General features: G+C 39.4%; 1 protein-coding gene across 2 annotated transcripts in view; it reads right to left on the reverse strand.

Moving 5' to 3' along the window:
- mpp2b (MAGUK p55 scaffold protein 2b) overlaps positions 1-18875 on the reverse strand; it is a 49820-nt gene that overhangs the window by 20830 nt on the left and 10115 nt on the right. The window contains exon 2 of one of the 2 annotated variants that reach the window (XM_023286332.3): positions 17561-17640. In XM_023286332.3, coding sequence (XP_023142100.1) covers positions 17561-17591 — 31 coding nt within the window. In that variant the 5' untranslated portion in view covers positions 17592-17640. Of the gene's footprint in view, positions 1-15072; positions 15368-17560; positions 17641-18875 lie in introns of those variants that run through there. The other variant, XM_023286331.3, reaches the window with a different exon arrangement.

Raw genomic sequence — 18875 nt, forward strand, 5'->3', positions numbered from 1 at the left:
AATCTGCATTATTACTTAAACATGACAGGCAACTTTTACAGTGCCTGTTGCTGCTGACAGTGGTTGAGTATCAAATAATCTATAATTCATTTGCCAAACAAAAGAATAAAGTTTAAAAAGCTATGGTCTGTATTAAAACTACAGTCAAAATGCTCTAATTTTGTTATTAGCAAATGCCTTTTATAAATTATGACTTGGAGTAAGTGATAGAATAGTGGATGGAAGTGAATTGTGGAAAAAAAACTGGATAAAAATGAAACACTATGTACCAAGGTCCAGTTCCAGAAAGAAGGTTAAGTGAAACGTGAAGACGATTCAGCAAGGAGCAGATACATACATATACATATAGTAGCTGTACATATACATATACATATACATATACATATACATATACATATACATATACATATACATATACATATACATATACGCTACCAGTCAAAAGTTTGGACACATTTCTCATTCACATTTATATTTAATTATTTTCTACATTGTAGATTAATACTGAAGACATCAAAACTATAAAATAATGCATATGGAATTATGTTGTAAACAAAAAAGTGTTATTCTTCAGTATTAATCTACAATGTAGAAAATAATACAAATAAATAAAAAGCATTGAAAGAGAAGGTGTGTCCAAATTTTTGACTGGTACACATATTTATACATACACCTAAGTGTTTATTCATGCTATACAACTAAGTTATATATTTCGCAATTTTTGGTTAAAAGATTTCATGTCTTAATGAAAAGAACAAGAACGTGGAAGGCCTACCTATGTTCTATTGTTACCCTGGTACAGATCTTGTGCTTGCATAATGTTACACTTTTATAGAATGGCCATTCTATCCATTCTATCATCTTGGCTTTTATTTTGCAGTTTTTTAAAAAAGTTTCTGCCTGTCCACTGTTCAGTCGTCTGCCTTTGGGTCTGGGTTATATGAGTTTGGTTTTCTTGGTTTTAATTTGGAAATAAAAAACAAATTGACCATAAAAAAAACAACAACAAAACTTCAATTTTGGGTTTTCAAATGAAAAATATAGATAAGGAATTATAAAAAACAAAAATAAAAACAAAAATGGACTATACTTGATTGCTTTTTCATTTTTTGATTCTGACTGAAATGTTTTTTCTGCTTCTGGTTTTAAACAAAGCACTGATTTATGATGTTTTTTTTTTCCATTTTAAATTGATAATACTCAGAATATGTTCCAATAATGTATGTTCCAGTATGAAATGCATTTTGTCCTTGGTCCAAGTGAGCTGAGTTTTAGCTGAAGTGCTTCACATATTATGTGGGTAAGTGGTCGAAGCACTGAGTTCCTGGTTTGTTTCCCAGCTGGAGATTATTTACTGTTTGTCATTCCATGGCTCTTTTCCCCACATTTTCTGTCTCTCTTCACTGCCACTATAAAAAAAACAATAAAGCAACATGAAACAATAAGTAAAGTTCTCAGTGATCCGAAGAGTACCATTTACTGGAAGACTTCACTTTTTTTTATCCTATAACCCAGACGACCATGATTTTATTCAGCAGTTTCACTGATGTGCAGCCTGAAGCTGCTCTATTGTCAATGAACAACAAAATTACTTTATCGACTCAAAGAAACTCCAACTCCAACAGAAAATGTTCTCTAATCCCCTGAGAATGATCCTTTTGATCACCAAACTCAAGCAGGGACGCTCAATATACCGGCAGTTGATGCACTATCCAGAAAATTTTATTATTATAATTATTCAAATGATGGAATTTCAGCTAATTATTATGCACCAACAATGAATGAACACTAATTATATGTAACAGTTCAGCCTAATTAATCATATAATTTAAAATGATCTAGATTGTTGTAGACTTTGATACTAAAGCTGCACTTAACCAACAGCACATCAAGGATAAGAGTGTTTGTGTCAGCAGAACAGGGAGGTTGACAGAGGAGAGAAAACAAATGATGCCACTGGGCTGTTAGCCAGTTTATTAAGTCAAGGGCTTTAGGGAACCAGCTAATGTTTCAACAGCATGTAAAGTTACTCTAATGGCTTTATTAGCTTATGTAGCGAGTCAGAAATGAAATGAAAACCCCTTCTGGGGGTTCTATTATGCTGTAGGGGGGCATTTTGCTAGCATAGTTTGTGCCCAGTTGAGAGTTGGCACAATTCAATACAAAGTTGTTCTGAGTGATCACCTGAATCTTCTGATGAAACATTTCTTATGGAAATGGTCTCTTCCAGGATGACATCATCTACAAGGCACTGGATGGTTTGATTATAATCACGTAAATCATATATTCTGTCCTGATCAGTCACCAGAACTCGACTCAACTGATCACCTATAGGAGACTTGGGCCAGTATGTTAGACAGCGTTCTCCAATACCATCATTAAAACACCAAATAAGGGAAGGTCTTTTGGAAGAATGGTGTTCATCCCTCCAGTAGACTTCCAGAGACTTAGAATCAATGCCAAGACGCATTGAAGCTGTTCTGGTGTCATGTAGTGGCCCAACATCTTACTAAGTCACTTTATGTTCTGTTTCCTTCAACTTTTGAAGCCTAAAACCAGCTGGTGGGTTCAAAAAGCCTTTTAACATTTAATAAACTGCCAAAATAACACATATCATCATGGCGACAAATCTTAAAAACAGCAAGTATCATTGAATTTTCAACTCTCTTATGAGTGACTTGCTGTTCCAGTGGAAATATTAACCCAGTCTAAAGTAAAAAATTGTGATATATTATGACAATCATTCTATTCTACATGTCTCATTCAAACAATTGCAAAAAAAATTGAACGATAAAAAATCAAGTGAACAAACAAATCTCTGTAAAAGCAACAAAAAAATCATACACTCCTTAAACCATGAAGCCGTTAGTGACGCAAAAATTGAGAGACTTTTCGGCTAAACTGGGCTGGACTGCAGGCAGTGTTTACACTGAACAGAGCAGTGAAGTATGGAAACAAATCAAAAACATACAAAAAAATCTGTGTAGAGTATGCAGTGAACATTTGTTTCAGTGATGGTAACACCTGTGGGCACTGAAAAAAATGTCTTGCAGGTTGAGTCCATTTTGTTTTTCCATTTTTTTAAAATAATTTATTTTAAAAATTCAACTTTTGTTTTCCTTTTTGACATTGTAACTTTGCAACTTTCAGAAGTGCAGGACTTTATACTGCAGTGAAAAATGAGCCCACAGTCAACAAAAATATGACAGATGCAAAAAAATGTCCAGAAACGGCTTGGAGTTCGGAGGGTTAATGTGCCACATGCTTGTCAATAGGGAGGTAAAGTCTGGTCATTAATTACGTATAGAAAAACAAACAAGGTTATACTAATCATGTTTTCTTTCTGTTATCGGATCAGTATTAGTCACAGCAAACAGATAATTATGTTGTCGTTATCTGCCCTGAAATTTCATATCTACCTTCTACAGGCAGCAGTGAGAACAGAGAGAGAGAGAGAGAGAAGCTGATAAGAGTGTTCCCATTGATGCTGCACATTTGATTGAAATGGACTGTTTCATCAGCACATCTGCATCACAAGGTGTGTGTTTCTGTTCAGGTCTGTGAAAATGCTGCCAAATGATTCCTGTTCCCACTGTTCAGTAAAGCAGTAAAGAACAGTGGGGGGCTTTTGGTCAAGTAAAATAATGAGTTTACAGATATTTCAAGAATGGCCAGAGAATTATTTCTGGCCTCCTTCTGTCATTTCTTGGAAGTATTTTATGTTAAGAGTCATACAGACAGGATGCGCAACTTTGCTATTGCTCTGGGAAAAAAAGTCATAAAGGCAGGAAGCCAGAGGGAGACGACCTCGATGATTATGCAGCCCATCCGCCCCATTTTCCCAATAATTTGATAAGTAAATTAAATAAATAATTATGCAAGTCTTCCGCAGTGAAGCCTTGTTTTCCCTCTAACACCAGCTCTGCTCCAGCAGGACAGTTGCCAGATTTGTGCCTGGCAGAGAATATGGGACCAGCAGGCTTGGTTTACAGGTCCTGCATAATTCTCTTTAATCACCGCAACTGTACGCCATTGTTACAGCCACATCGGCATTTTTCCCAATGTTAGCTCGTCCCTGCTTCACCTATATGTGAGTGTGGAGGTTGTTCTTATGAATTCCCACTTTTTTTTTCCTGTGCTGCTCTAGATTCTTATTTAAATGTCTCCCTCATGCTTAGGCTGTCTTTATATATTTACACACGTCAGGAATCATTTTCTTCTTTCAGTCTGACCCAACAGTCCTGATAAAAATGTTACGCACAACATCGGGAGGAAGAAATGGTTTCGACTTGGCCATTTTGTGATACTGTCATTGTTGGATGTCACAGAGAAACCATGAGAAGGTGTGAAAAGGATTGAAGAATAATACCCATTTCAGTGCTGAGTATGACTGGGGTCCATCTATTATTCATAGAGATGATTAAAAATCCAACTTGTCCTCCTTCTTGGGTCTCGCTGCTTTTCTTCCTTGTACAAGTACACATAAATAGGATAATAAGGGTTGTCTCCTTCATTTTCCTTGGCATGTATCACAGCTCAGATTGTTCGTGTAGGTCAAAAGTTCATAAAAGAGGTCTGAATGTCAGGCTAACATACACTCCCTTCTTTTAACTTTTTTTCGAAAATAACTCCCTCTTTAACATTCAGGTCGAATATTTAATCTTGTATACTGCTGCTGTCAAAGCAATCCTCCCTTGCATAAACCTGCATAAACTTCCCATAAAGCTGCACAGCAAGGATGCAAACTGCAGTTGTTTTTTTTTCATGACTAACAGTATTTATCTTTCTTCTGCTCATGACTCATATCAGTCCCAAAGTTGCATGTAGACATTTGCATAATAATATACTCGGGTTCTTTCATCCTCTGAGCCTTTACAGGTGAGAACTCAGAAGAAAGTCATTTTTCACTTGACTGAACCCAAATTGCCTACACCACACACTGTGACTTGATATCATTAGAGAACTTGCATTTAGCAAGTGAAGGCCGAAGAGCACAAAAAGGGGCTCAGGTGCGGAGAAGCGGCTAGATGTATGTCATGCGCCGGACAGAATCTACTCCTGAAGGGAAATGTAAAAATGTAATCTCTGTGTGCCTGAGTAGATCTTGTTTTTACAGTATTTCATTACCGTGGGTCGACTAGATTTAAGGGGAAACTCATGAAAGAGAAACCCAACTAGGGGAGATAATCACAAGCTCCCAAGAGACGACGACGGTGCACGCAAAAGTTGACATCTAGAGAATAAAAAATGCAGTGGCGGTTCATTTAATTTTAAAGCCATTTCAGGAAAAAAAAAAAAGCTTCATGTGAAAAACAACTTAGTCAGCAACGTGTCATCCGGCTAAAATCGACTGTAATAACACAGCGCGGTGACTTCATGCATCACCTCTCGACAAAGATTACCAGAATAACAGCTTCCTCGCCATGGTGACAGCAGAGGACATATAATCACCGGGAAAACAAATTTAAGGTGCTTTTGTCTGTTAAAGTCTCATCTGAGGGGCCTGTTCACCTCCAAGGAGACTTACAATTAAAGTCAATGTCATGAAGGCAGCCAAACAATCTGGGCTGTTATTGTTTGCGGTTAGAGCACAGCGGGGTACATGAACCTCTTAGCCAGCACTTAGTGAAGGTTGTTCGGTTGCTATGGAGAAACACAGAGGAGACGATGCACAGAGGAGCTGAGGGAGGCTGGAACATGGAGCAAAGGCATGTGGGAGATACAGTTGTGTTGTTGCTTCTCCATGTTGAACCCTCTTGGGGGCTTAAACACAGAGGAGTACAGTGTGTAGCTGACTCTCTCTACTTCCACTTCCAAAACAATCCAAACAGTCTGCTCTGTTGAAATTTCTACAGATAAACAAACTGCTTTAAAATGCAGATTGAGTTAATGCTCCATCCCAGAAGCATAACACTAAGTGAGAGAGGCGCTATTAGCAGCAGGTAATGGGCAAGTGTTTAAGCCAGTGAGTGTTGTGATCGTTTTCTATCAAATCAAGTGGCAAAAAGCACACATTTTGCTTTTAGAGTTTCTCTCTTTCCTTTAGTGCGTTATTTGTGCAATAAAAGCCCACACTGAAGGGAGTTTTTCTCTCATATGGAAAACACTGCTGCTTATCTGCCTGAAACGCCTCATCTGAAGTCCAGGTTTTTCTTCCGTTACTTATTCACAAATTTGCATAACGTCTGATGTGTGGCTAGATTCGCGTCAAACAAATTAAGAACAGCTTTCATGCAGTTGGTATTACAGTGGCGACAAAAAACACTGACTCAACAAGAGTGGTGTGTTATTATTTTATAAGGAAGAAAGAAAATAGAACAGTCCTAATCCTAACATTTGACAACTGTAGAGCATCTACACATCTTTAATTTCAGCCTGGAATACCGATGAAAACTCACTAAAGCCACTTTAAAAGGACACTGAAAGTCATTTGCAGCGAACATTTGGTGGTGATTAATCAGGCTGCTTTCAGTGGATAAGTCAAATGTTTAGTTTCACTTTGCAGTGCAGTAATAACACTTGCTTTGTCCTGGGAAAACACAGACAGACCTCTGAGTAGTCGTCTCCTAAAAAAACTCATTGACATTCCCATTGTTTCCGGGAAACACTGTTAAAAGTTATCGCAGCCTTATTTCACTGTCACTCTATTAAAATGACAGAAAAGAGCATGTTGAGGATGACCGTGGAAACGTTTCAAAATGCAAAAGTCACCTCTGCACAATGGAAAACTCTTAGGCATCAACATACATTATTAAATACTTTAAGATTGCTCTTGGATTTGATTGTATTCCCGGCTCTCTGGCTAAATATAATTACTATGAATCCCTCAGGTAGCAAAAGATGAATGTTTAAGACAGTGGTGGAGAGTGATATTGGATTGGAGTATAATCCACTGTGGTGTGTAGCAGAACTGATGAGTCCTTTATGACTGAAGTATATGATTAATTTGTCCTTGTGCTGGGGGATTCATGAGTCGTCCCAACGTGAGACACATGCAGAATGCAATCAGCCTTCACAAATTCAGACAACAGCACAGAGCGTACACAATCTAATCCAAATAAAATGAGAACTCTGCTGTGCTGTAGCAGTGCTAAACTCCGGAAGTCAGCATCCGCCTGATGGAGCGCCATGAAAAGACGAGCTGGCTCATCATGACAAGCTGAAGTGAAGCATGTGTGGGCACATCAATTGTGTAACGTACTTGAGTGGCCAATTTGTGTGTGTGTGTGTGCTACTTGTATAGACTTGTCTTCAGATAAATAGATCTCATCTGGTCAGTATAATTACTGACAGCAAAAAAACTGTATGGGCGGGATGCGTTTACATCTGTAACATCACAGCAACTAGGCTGTGAGTTCCGGCTTGGATATTTCCCCACAGTCCACAGACATGCATGGTAGGTTGGTTGGTTGGTAATTCTAAATTGGCTGTACGTGTGCATGTGAGCGTGCACGGTTGGCTCCAGAGATGGGCTCCAGACCCCCTGGCCTCCTACAGCATGGGTGGGCAATTCATTTTCATACGGGACCACATGAGAAACTTTGACGGTTGTTAAGGGCTGGACCAGTACACGTAAAAGCTCTGCTCAATATGTATCTCAATAAAAAACAGTAAATGAAACAATACAATGATACAATGAAAATGTGGAACACAGAACATGACTATTTAATGAAAGATTTTGTTTTTTCATTCAAACTATGACTGCTGCCTATTGAGGTGTAGATATTTACTATCATAAAGACATACTTAAAATGTGAAACTGATCTTCCAAGTGCTTTAATTACTTTTCAGCAGTCACTGTTTTTACAAGCAAAGTAAGTAAGCCATCACTCAGAATTTATTCTACAATATGACCATCAGCTGGCAGAGATTTGAAACTTGCCTTATCATGTCAGTTTTTGTTCATCGTGAACGCTATGAGGTAACTGCTACAGCTTATCTGGACTAACAGCTGCTGGATGTACAATAACACTGCAAACATCTTGTACCATTATAGTGTTGTCAGTTTTTCTAAATCTACATTAAGATGACTGAAGCATAAAGAAAGACAACAGCTCCCCAATACACTTACAGCAATGTTCAATATATCTCAATAAAAACAGTAAATTACACAACACAATGATGTACAATGCCCAAGTCTTGAATCTCTGCTCTCAGATCCCAAACTCGTTTAAGCACCTTGTCCAGGCTGATCCATCTGACAGCTGTCTGGTAACCAAGGTCACCATGTTCACTATCATCTCCTCCAAAAAGACAACAAACTGTCTGTAATTCAATGCTCTTGCCCTGATGAAGTTAACTACTTTAGTTACAACATCAGTCACGTGGTTGATTTTTAACACTGACTTACACAGCACCTCTTGATGTATAATACAATGCAAAAATATCAGTTTCTGTTCTGGGTTTATTTCAGTCACTTTATCTTGCATCCGTTTCAAAAGTCCAACATTTTTCCCTGTCAAATTTGGACAGCCATCAGTTGTAACACCAACCAAATTCTCCCATTTTAGTCCCAGCTTGTTCGTGTATGTATTTACCTCAGTGAACCGTCGTGGTTCCTTCATTGGCTGCACAGCTGCCAGCTCCTCCGTCATCTCAAAGGTTTTTGTTAGTCCACGTACAAAGATGAGTAACTGGGCTGTGTCACGGACATCACAGCTCTCGTCTAGAGCCAAGGAGAAAACGTCAAAATCGTCCACTTTGTTGTGCAGCTGAAGCTCCAGATTTTCGGCGCTACTCTCCACCCGCCTCGTTACGGTTCGCCTGGAAAGGGTCACATTAACGAACGCTCCTTTCTTCTCCGTGCATATAAGCGCTGCAGAGTCCACCAGACATTCTTTTATAAACTCTCCATCAGAGAATGGCTTACTGTTTTTGGCGATTTTGTAGGATATTAGAAAACTCGTCTTGACTGCTGCATCCCTTGATGTGAGCTTTGGTTAAAAAAAAAAAAAAAGTCATTGCTGCTTTAGCAGTTTAGCTAGCAAACCTTCAGACATCCTCCCCGCTCTGCATCAGTCAAATGTTTGCACTTCTCCGCATGTTTGATCTCGTAATGTCCATTCAGATTATAATCCTTGAGCACCGCGATCTGTTCTCCACAAACTAGACACACAGCTTTACCTCTGACTTCAGTGAAGAAATACTTGGAAGTCCATGCTTTGTTAAAAACTCTGCATTCGGAATCAATCTTTCTTTCTTTGCCGTTAACTGACATGTCCCCGGGCTGAAGCTGACAAACAAACCAATCAGCACATAAACCTTATGCTAAGTACGGAAAGCACGCGCGAAAAAACGTTAACTTAGCAGATCTTTCAAAATAAAAGCAGTGCAGGCGTATTGTTTGCATGTATTGCGATGATACATATTTGCATTGACTTTTAATATTTTCCAATGACCTCATACGGGCCAGTCAGGGTCATCCGGCGGGTCAGACGTGGCCCGCGGGCCGTAGGATGCCCAGGTCTGTCCTACAGGATAAAGAAAGTATAGCTAATGGATGGATGGATGGATGGATGGATGGATGGATGGGGGGAAATGCATTATTTGAATTATGATTTGCACAAATGCAATTTTAGGCAGAAGAAAATTAACATGCAGTTTCTAGTTTTGGATCTCAAGGTGTTGATGTAAATGTAAGAATTTAAGTCAGTATTATTTATGGGAATTTCAAGGTTCTACAGGTGGTCTCATTTGCTCCTGTTTCTCTTCTCAGGTAAAACTTGGGTGGACCTACTCTACACTGTAAAGAAAAACAATCCTTAAAAACACAGTGAAAATCTTGAATGAAAACACATGTTTAAAAAAAACTACAGAATGTTGTAACCAAGACTGTAAAACTAGATAAAAGATCAAATAATCCTTTTAAATGTTATCGAAAGTATTGATTTTTGACATTATGAACTATTTTGGTTTGTTCATCTTACAGTAAATATGTGAATTAGTACTTTCTTCTGTGACTTTACTAGAGATTATCTGTACTTTAACAAAAATAACAGTCAAAAAAGATATTTGTCATTTTTAAACCTTTACAAACATATTTTTTCTTTCCAATATTGGAAATATCTCTCATGTAACAATATTTTATTGCTGATTTAAATACAGTAAAACAGTCATATATTGTAACATGGTACATGTGTACATTTGTAACATTTGTTATTTACAGTTTTTGCCTGTTTTTGTTATGGTTAACATGTAGGTTTATTTTTTTTCTGCGATTTTACTAGATATTATCTGTAATTTAACAAGACAGGAAAATAACAGTAAATTGACAGCAAAATTTAAAAAAAGACAGCTTCAGCCTCTTTATATTAATATGCTGCAGCCACACTGTGTCTGTAGAAACTGTCAAGTTTGTTGACACCCAGTTCTTTTTAGCAAATGGGAAACATTATTAGCAATTGGAGAATTATAACTCAGAGGCGGAGATGAACAGTATCTGGCACAGTTTTTTGCAATTATGGCTGAAACAATATGATGTAAACACAGCATGAGTATGATTAATGTGTAATTTTCTCACCCTAACATGTGAAATAAGGCTAACAGGAGAGTGAGTCAGCTACAGTGTGTTCTGCAAACACAGTCCTCAGAGGACATCTAATCATCCACAATAATCTACATCAGCCATGCAGGTGAATCTTGGGTGCGTCGGGTCTTTTATTAATCCAGGAAATTGAAAATAAATCTTACACACTAGCAATAACACTACAGACCCTGGATGGACGTCACATCTGATTTGACCATGTTCCAGAACAAGAATTTGGAAAACCAAAAAAAAAAAAAAAAAAAAAGGTAATTTCCAGGAAAACCATGGTGTTCAGGTTAGCCAACACCAGCTGATAACACTGCATTACACTGTATTTTATACAAACACAGCAGCAGCATGTCCTGTGTGTACGACGGATTTAATAAGGTACAAATTTAAGAAAAGTGCTAATAAACTTCATTTCTAAAGCTAAGGCTGTTGGAGTTTGAGGTCTTGGTTGATGAGGTCCTTCTGATGATCCAAGTGGGAAATTCAACCACAATAGGCTTCCAGTAAAAATATATCAGTAGGAACACGGGAAATCATGGCTTCCTAATTAAAATGGAACACACCAATACCCCCATGGGAGCATTTCAGAAGCTGATGTGGTCATTTTTCTTCAATTGTTGTGCTTGTACCGGGTAAGTAGGCTACTTAGTTAAATGTTTTCTTTGTCTGTCTGTTTTACTCGTGTTTATTGTTGTGCTGTAGTCTGCAAAGCTAATAAAGTTAAGTGCAGTTATGAAAGACAAATCTCCTCCTTGTCCTAGCAGGAGGACAGCACTTGCATTTCTTTTATTACTCCACCAAGGAATACAGTGGAGTTATGTGATGATCGGTGTTCGTTTGTCTGTCCATCTGTTTGTCTATATGTCTGTCTGTTAGAAACATTACTCAAAAACGGACTAACGGATTTGGATGAAATTTTCAGGGAAGGTCAGAAATGACAAAAGGACCAATTGATTAGATTTTGGCAGTGATGTGGCTTATAGTCTGGATCCACAGATTTGTTAAAGATTTCTGTATCATTGTGAGATAGCGGCACAGCATCACTGTAACTATGACAAGAAGTGAACACTACGTCAGCTGCCTGCTGATCATCACATGATTGTGATCCTACTACAAATCGACTGCTGCGGACTGATCGGGACTTAACCATCGAAAATGATACAAGGAACAAGTCCCATCAATTTCCACCATTCGATATGTATTTAGGTCACGCGGTTCAGTATCCATACATAACATATACATGTATAACACACGCCTGTGCTCAGCGTAACGTCATTTTGTTTGTGGGTACATCTATATTAAATGACCACATTCTATGTTGCCATGATTTCTGATCCTCAATAACTAATAAACAAATGCTGCATTTCTAAAAAAAAAAAAAGAAAAAAAGCTGTATTCCTGACAACGTCATATGGGGGATTGAACAGGCTTGGTGGAGTACTGTGCTCTCTGAGTGCTTTTCTTGTTCATGATGTTGTTATGTGATTTACAATCAAGAGTGTTTGATTTTAAAAATGACTCTGTGCTGATCATAGACTAGGTGCTTTGTGATGCCTATGAAACAAGCAATGGAACATCTGGTGGAATCACAAACATTGTCTGCAGTGGCCAAGATCAGCTCCAGTGGCCATGTTGCAGCCAGAACATGATCATCTGTCGCCAGTAGAATCCCCAGTGGATGATTTTCTACTTTGGCTATGAGAAGACGTTCATCTGATAAGATACAGATATTTCTTAATTCCTACCAATCTGTGACTACAATTCAACGCTGCATAAAAACAACAACAACAAAAAAATGTTCATTTCATGTCCATTTTCATGAATAGTATTTTGTGCCATAGCATTTTCTGCAAAATTGATTGGAAATTATCCTTTTAACTCTCTGAGGCCCAAAACCCACCAGCGGATTTAAAAGCTGTGTTATCCTCAAAAAAAAAATGCCAAAATGACATCGTTATCAGAGCTGTAAAACTGTAGAAACACAAGTTATGATGGATTTTTAATTGGATTTTCTAATGATCAGTGAACTCCTTATCGGTGACGCGCTCTTGTAAAAGTCAACCAAATTCTAGTCTGAAATTGTGACAATTTATCAAAATCACTGCATTCTACATGTCGTCTTTAAAAATTCTTAAAATACAAAGTTTGGAGTAGGTAAATATTGTACATAACAAAACATTTTGTGCGCCTCAACACAACCCTGATGGAATCAGTGACACTCGTGACAAAAATTCAGGGATTTTTTTAGCATGAACTGCAGGCTGTTAACAGAGCAAATAGAAGACAAGTGTAGAAACAAATTAAAACTACAAGTAGTAACATCTATAGTATGCAGAGGCACATTTTTTTCTGGTCTTGGTAGCCACCATGGGTACAAGAAAAAAATAAAATTTCTGACTTTAGAACTTCGTTAAATGACAGAGAAAAACATTTTGAGCTCCCTCTATATGTAGCCATGATTTGCTGTTTCTTCTTAGGTGCACGTCTTTATTTTGCAGTGAAATGAGCCCACTGTCAGCAAAAATGTGACAGGAACAAAAACTGTTTGGGGTTTAAAGACATAGTTTGGCTGACAAAAAAAATGATTATGCTGGATTTTGCTAAATTGCAAGTGTTCTAACCACTGTAACAGTATGTATGAATGCCCCTTAAAATGCAATACTTCCTGGAGAAGCACTGTTATTGTGACCTCATCTCTCTGAATCCTGGACAACCAATCAGCAAGACGAGGGACTTTAAAGCTGCCATTTAAGCCACCACATCACCATGGTGATGCTTGTTCCCAGCTGGCATGATATGGATGCGAACAGAATCGCCTTATTAGCTGGATGAAGGTCACCACTGGAGACAACACTTGTGATATTTGTTGACATTCTGCAAATGGACGGCAGCTCCCATTACCGCTCACCCCACGGCCACAGGGAGTCCTGATGGGAGATCATTTCACACAAAGTTTTTGAAGAAACTAACAGCAAACAAGTTTATCGACTGAATTCGATGCGAGGAGGCAAACGTTTCGACTTTGCCTGTACATCTGCTTTCCACGCGGCAGTTAATGAAAGAGCAAAGCAAGATCACCGGGGTGTGATACGGATGAAATAATTGCCAGTGTCACCACATTATCAAACACCCTCAGCCAGAACAGAATTAAATTGTCCCATCCTCCTGAAACCCAGCGATTATCTTTGACAGTCTAATCCTACCAACACACTGTACTCAATGATCCATCATCTGTGTTTGAACACCGCTTCATTAGTCCAGTAGGCACACAGAATATTCCTGTGATAGTACGAGAGTCCGTGGGGGAAGGAGAGGCTGCAGGTTTGCAGGTCTGTGCTGGCCGAGTGTGTTTGTGGAGAAGCAGCCAAAGTGAGAGAGTCTGAGAGTTATTTGAAGGTTGTGAGTCTGACACTTCCAAGCGTTCTGTCTCTGATCAGAACACTGTTGCATATGAATGACCCAGTACTTACTCACCATGAATGTACAATGCACTGGAGGTCTCTGCTCCCTCTCTTTATCCTCCTCTCTCTCTAACACACACATACATGCCTGCACTCTGAACTGACAGACAGGATGCAAGTGCTTTGACAGAAGATATGATTCATTACGGCTGTCACTGCCGTCTTGTCAAGCCACATTACGGAGCAGGCGATATCTTGCAAACGCAGTATAACGTGTGGCACTACTTGGCAACGATGATTACTCTTCTAACCTTGACTAATTTAACGTGACACCATAAAATAGTTGTTTTAATCCCAATCCTCTCACCTGGCATCTGCTAGTATTTTTACACTAACAGGACAAGGCAACTCGTGCATAGGTCAAAGCACTCATGTGAGGAAACCAGCATATATATATATATATATATATATGGACACATACTCACTACATATTATTGTGAGATATGCAACTCCATCTAATATTAATGGGATCCATCAATTATGAATGGAATAGACTTCCCACTCCATGCTGTGTGAGCAAACATTATCCCGGACTTAACATTTAGTACAACAAATACACTCTGGCTCCTTTTCTTGTAATCAGTTTTTTATGTTGTTTTTTTTTTTTTTTGCATTCTTTACTCATCTAACTCCTGCCTCTCTCTCTATTGCTCACTGCTTGACAATCAGACTACTCTTTGCAAGTTAAATAAAAGAAAAAAACTGTTTGTTTTCTCCTTAAATATGTCACAGAGTGAATAACTCCCCTCTTGTCTTTGTAGTCTGCAGCCTCAGATTGCTGGACACCACATGCTGCCCTGGGTCCTAATCTGCCTCTGCTCATCTTCATCACACTCTGGAGGTTTCAGGCAGCGCATCAGGAGCGGGTGCAATGCGAATTTAAAGCACCAACTGGCCCTCAAACGCCAACGAGTACACAAGGATGCTGCTCTCCGCAAAGGTTCGTTATAATGCTGCTTCGATTTTTGATTTTATCTTCTGTCTAGCATCTTTTCTAAGCAGGAACAGCAGCAACACAGCCAGAAAACTCATCCCACATTCCTCACACACCCAGCAGGTAGGGACCTTTGTTCTTACCTTCTCCCCCCAGCTTGATATCCAGGCCCTCCAGGGAGTTGGCTGAGTCCCCCTCGTCCAGGGACAGCCTTCCAAACAGGCTGCCAGCCATGGTGAACAACACCTCACTACAGTGCACACACTCACAGTAACACACCCAGTACTGTATGAGAGGCAGTCTGAGAGAGCTCCCCCCCTTCTCTCTCTTTCTCTCTTTCTCTCTCTCCCTATAGTCCCTGGTTCCCTCCTCTTTCTGCCAAAGCAGCTCCTCGCTCTTTCGTCCCCCCTCCACCTGATCTTGACGTGAATGTGTATAAGCTATGCCTGGCTGAGCGGCTTCTCCTCCGCATGAATGAATGGAGGCGCGAGAGGGCTGGGTGCACGAGCAAAGAAGGGAGGTGGGGGAAGTGGAGAGGAAAGAGGGAGGGAAGTATGATGCTTTCTCTTGGAGGAGGGCAAAAGAGAGGCAGGAATATTCTCTCTTCCAGGCCTCCCTGTGGGGGTCAACCGGGGGAAAGAGCAGCAGAAGGCCGTCAAAGAGGTGATGTCTTGTATATTAGTTAATGCTCTGTACTACTGACATCGCAGATACAAACACAGCCAGCTTTGCAGATGCACAGCAAATGAAGGGCACTTAGCAGGAAATTTATATTTGAGCTTTCGGCTCATAACATCAGAAAATGTACATCTGAGCTGCTTCGGTGACAGGAGCTGAAAACTGTCGTACTGTTTTCAAATCAAAACTGACCCTTCTCTAACCCGTCTGAGCAAAAAATATCCCTGGCTTTTATATTTAGAAAAAAAGACGTGAATTAGTTTGGAGAGACAATTTACTGTGTTGCTAAAAATGCCATTCACCCAGTCTCAGCCCTCGGCTAGTGTACAAATCAACACTGACTGACAGCCCATTACAAAAAAGACTCCACACACGTTTTAACTCTCTGTGGAACTGCTTTTCTCTTTCTTTCTGGCAGCTGACTCCAGCAATTTATTATCACACGATAAACTACTAAAAGGCTTTGAGTTCTTGATTTGGCTCTGTGTTAAAAAATACTCCGTGACTAATTTCCCAGAGATCCGGTCATGGCTTTTCAACCCTCCTCATCTCTGTCCTCAGCTCTGAGTAAAGAGGAAATACACAGAAGCGTGGCTGTGCGCCAGTTTACAGTTTCATGTGGGCACCTTTTTTGGCACTCAAACAAGAAAATATAATTTAACTGTTGTCAAAAATATTATCTTTGATATCAGTGTGAAAATTAGCTTTGACACTCTGCCAACAAAAGACCAAATTTGACCTGGATTCCAGCAATTCCATGGGAACATGTGCACAGGATGTAATGTCTGCTGTTGTTATCTTAAGCAAAAAATAGACACAAATAACTGTCCTGGGATCCGTTTTATAAACTAGTTTACTGATTAGAGCCCAACTGATATACTGAAATTGGCCAATCACAGATACACTAGCATCTTGTAAGTTGTCTAATATATGCTGATATGAAAGCTTTCTTTTACAGAATATAATGCAGAAGAAGATGCTTGGGATAATTAGAAACAGTGTTAACACAGAATCTGTCCAGCAGGACAGCTGTTGTTTAAAATACTCTGAGTCCGCAGCACATGTAGCAGAGAATGCAGCACAGCTTAGCACATGTTGGTGTGGAGTCCAACTGTCTTCATGGTAAGTTGTTAAATAGTTTGTGAAATACATTGCTAGAAAGTTAATTAACAACGATCCTATCGTTTTTTGGTTTTAATATTCTTTGGTATTAATATTATATTAATATATAGAAATCTATATTGGTCAATATATTGATATCAGATCTTTTTACTCTCTAAATTGGTAAAAATCTAGTATTGGTCGGGCTCTACTGTAGATTACCTAAAATTCTGTGTAAGACATATTAGAACTGGTGCTGTGGAGCACATAAATGAATACATGAACGGTGCAAAACACATCTAAAAATCAACTAAATTCAAATAAGCATCCATGAACTTCAAAAAAGTTAAACTGGATAAAAAAAAAAACAACTCTTAAATGCCAAAGTAACTATGATCATTGCAAAACGCTTTCAAGGCAGTTGCATCATCATTACATGATTTCCTCATCCTCCTATTTCAGTCACTTTTAATCAGCTGTCAGTCTCTAATAAAACACTCAATTAATGCCACAGATGTGTATCTATGTGAAGATCTGTGCATGAACTCATGTGAATTTGTTCTAATAGGTAGTAGTGCGGCTTTGGTGTGCATGTGTGCATGAGTGGAGGTCTGCAAAGGATGCAACAGCAAATCCTTCGAGGCATAACTGATCTAAGACCGGAGTTTTAGCGCTCCATTAGCCAGCTCATTAAGTCACATTAGAACTCTGGAGATGAGATACATGTCCAGAGTGCGGGAATAACCACAAACCGTTCAGTCTCTCCTCCCACTTCTCTCCCCTGATATCTCTCTCTCTCTCTCACACTGACACACTCAGATGCCCTCATCACAGCGAGACCGAGGCACTTACCGGAGTCAGAGCTGGAAGTTGCCACGGGCATTTTAAAAATTGGTTCCTCCCAGTATCCTCTGCAAAACTTGTCAGGTCAACTGCAATGAAAAGAGAGTGCAGAAAGAAGACGAGAGATGCATTGAAAACAGTGACGAAAGCCTGATTGTGGATATGAATGTAAAAAAGCTTAGCTATAACACTGGAATTGAGGCTGAAACAAGGGAGGAATGGTAGAGTTGTGTTGTTAGGTTGAAGTCCTTTAGTCTTAATTCAGTCTTAACAAAGAATACAAATCCTTTACAGTCACAAGCACAGTCAATGGACTTACCTACAGAGAGCATTCCCCCTTTAGTCGAAACAAGCTCCCACACAGGAAAACTGCTATCTAACTTTATTAACATCTATAAATAGAACAGCCAGTTGCTCTGGTAACATCCAAACAGTTTCAGCCGTCATGTCCGTCGGGCATACTATTAGCAACAGTTGGAAAGATTGAGTGAGCGGCTGAGTGAGTGGGCAGGCCAGCTAACATTAGCTTAGTGAGGATCTCTGTTGACTCTAATTGATCCTTTTAACATCACACAGAAAGAATCAGCAACTGGAGATTAAGCTTCTATTGTCCCAGGATCCAATCCTGGCTCGTTGGGTCACGTGGAACACACACATTTAAAGCTACACAAATTATGGATGTGGGGAGCATAAATGAGAAAAAAAAAATGCCAATCAATAGGCAGGAGGTTCATGGGGAAACAGAAAATACAAGAGGAGGAGAAATGAGACAAATATCAGGCAGGAAGGCTGTAGCAGTGTGGAAACATGAGGTGGGGGTCAGACAGAAGAAGGGGAGGAGATCAAACAAGAACAATGGTGCACAGCTGATGGCGGTGAGGCCGCCGTATCCAAGGATGCTGGTTCCTGGTTGCCATGACGATAGCTATCCATGGCGGAACTAGTGCTGTGGTGGTCCAAGTCACCACAGGGTCACTAAATGTCACTTAAAATCCAGCCTCACCGTGACTGGGCTGATTTGCAAACATGATGCATCTTTTCACTTTACTGCAGCATTAGACAAATTACACAAAGTGGCCAAAGAGTTCACCGTCAGTAATGGTATAAACAGCATTATGCTACATTATAAATGCCTTCTGTCTGCCTGCCAAACTTATCTAAGAGGCTTTAGAAATATATGTCTTCCTGCTGATGGAATCTCATTTATCTTTTACAAATACTGATACAGATAATATTCCTAAACTGGCTTTTGGGTGACATTTTTCATTAGTTCTTTTTCTCGCCACTCAGTCGTCAGCGAACACAAATATGAAGATGTCTTCGA

Source organism: Amphiprion ocellaris, chromosome 18, assembly GCF_022539595.1.
Source record: "Amphiprion ocellaris isolate individual 3 ecotype Okinawa chromosome 18, ASM2253959v1, whole genome shotgun sequence".
Classification (NCBI taxonomy): Eukaryota; Metazoa; Chordata; class Actinopteri; family Pomacentridae; genus Amphiprion; species Amphiprion ocellaris.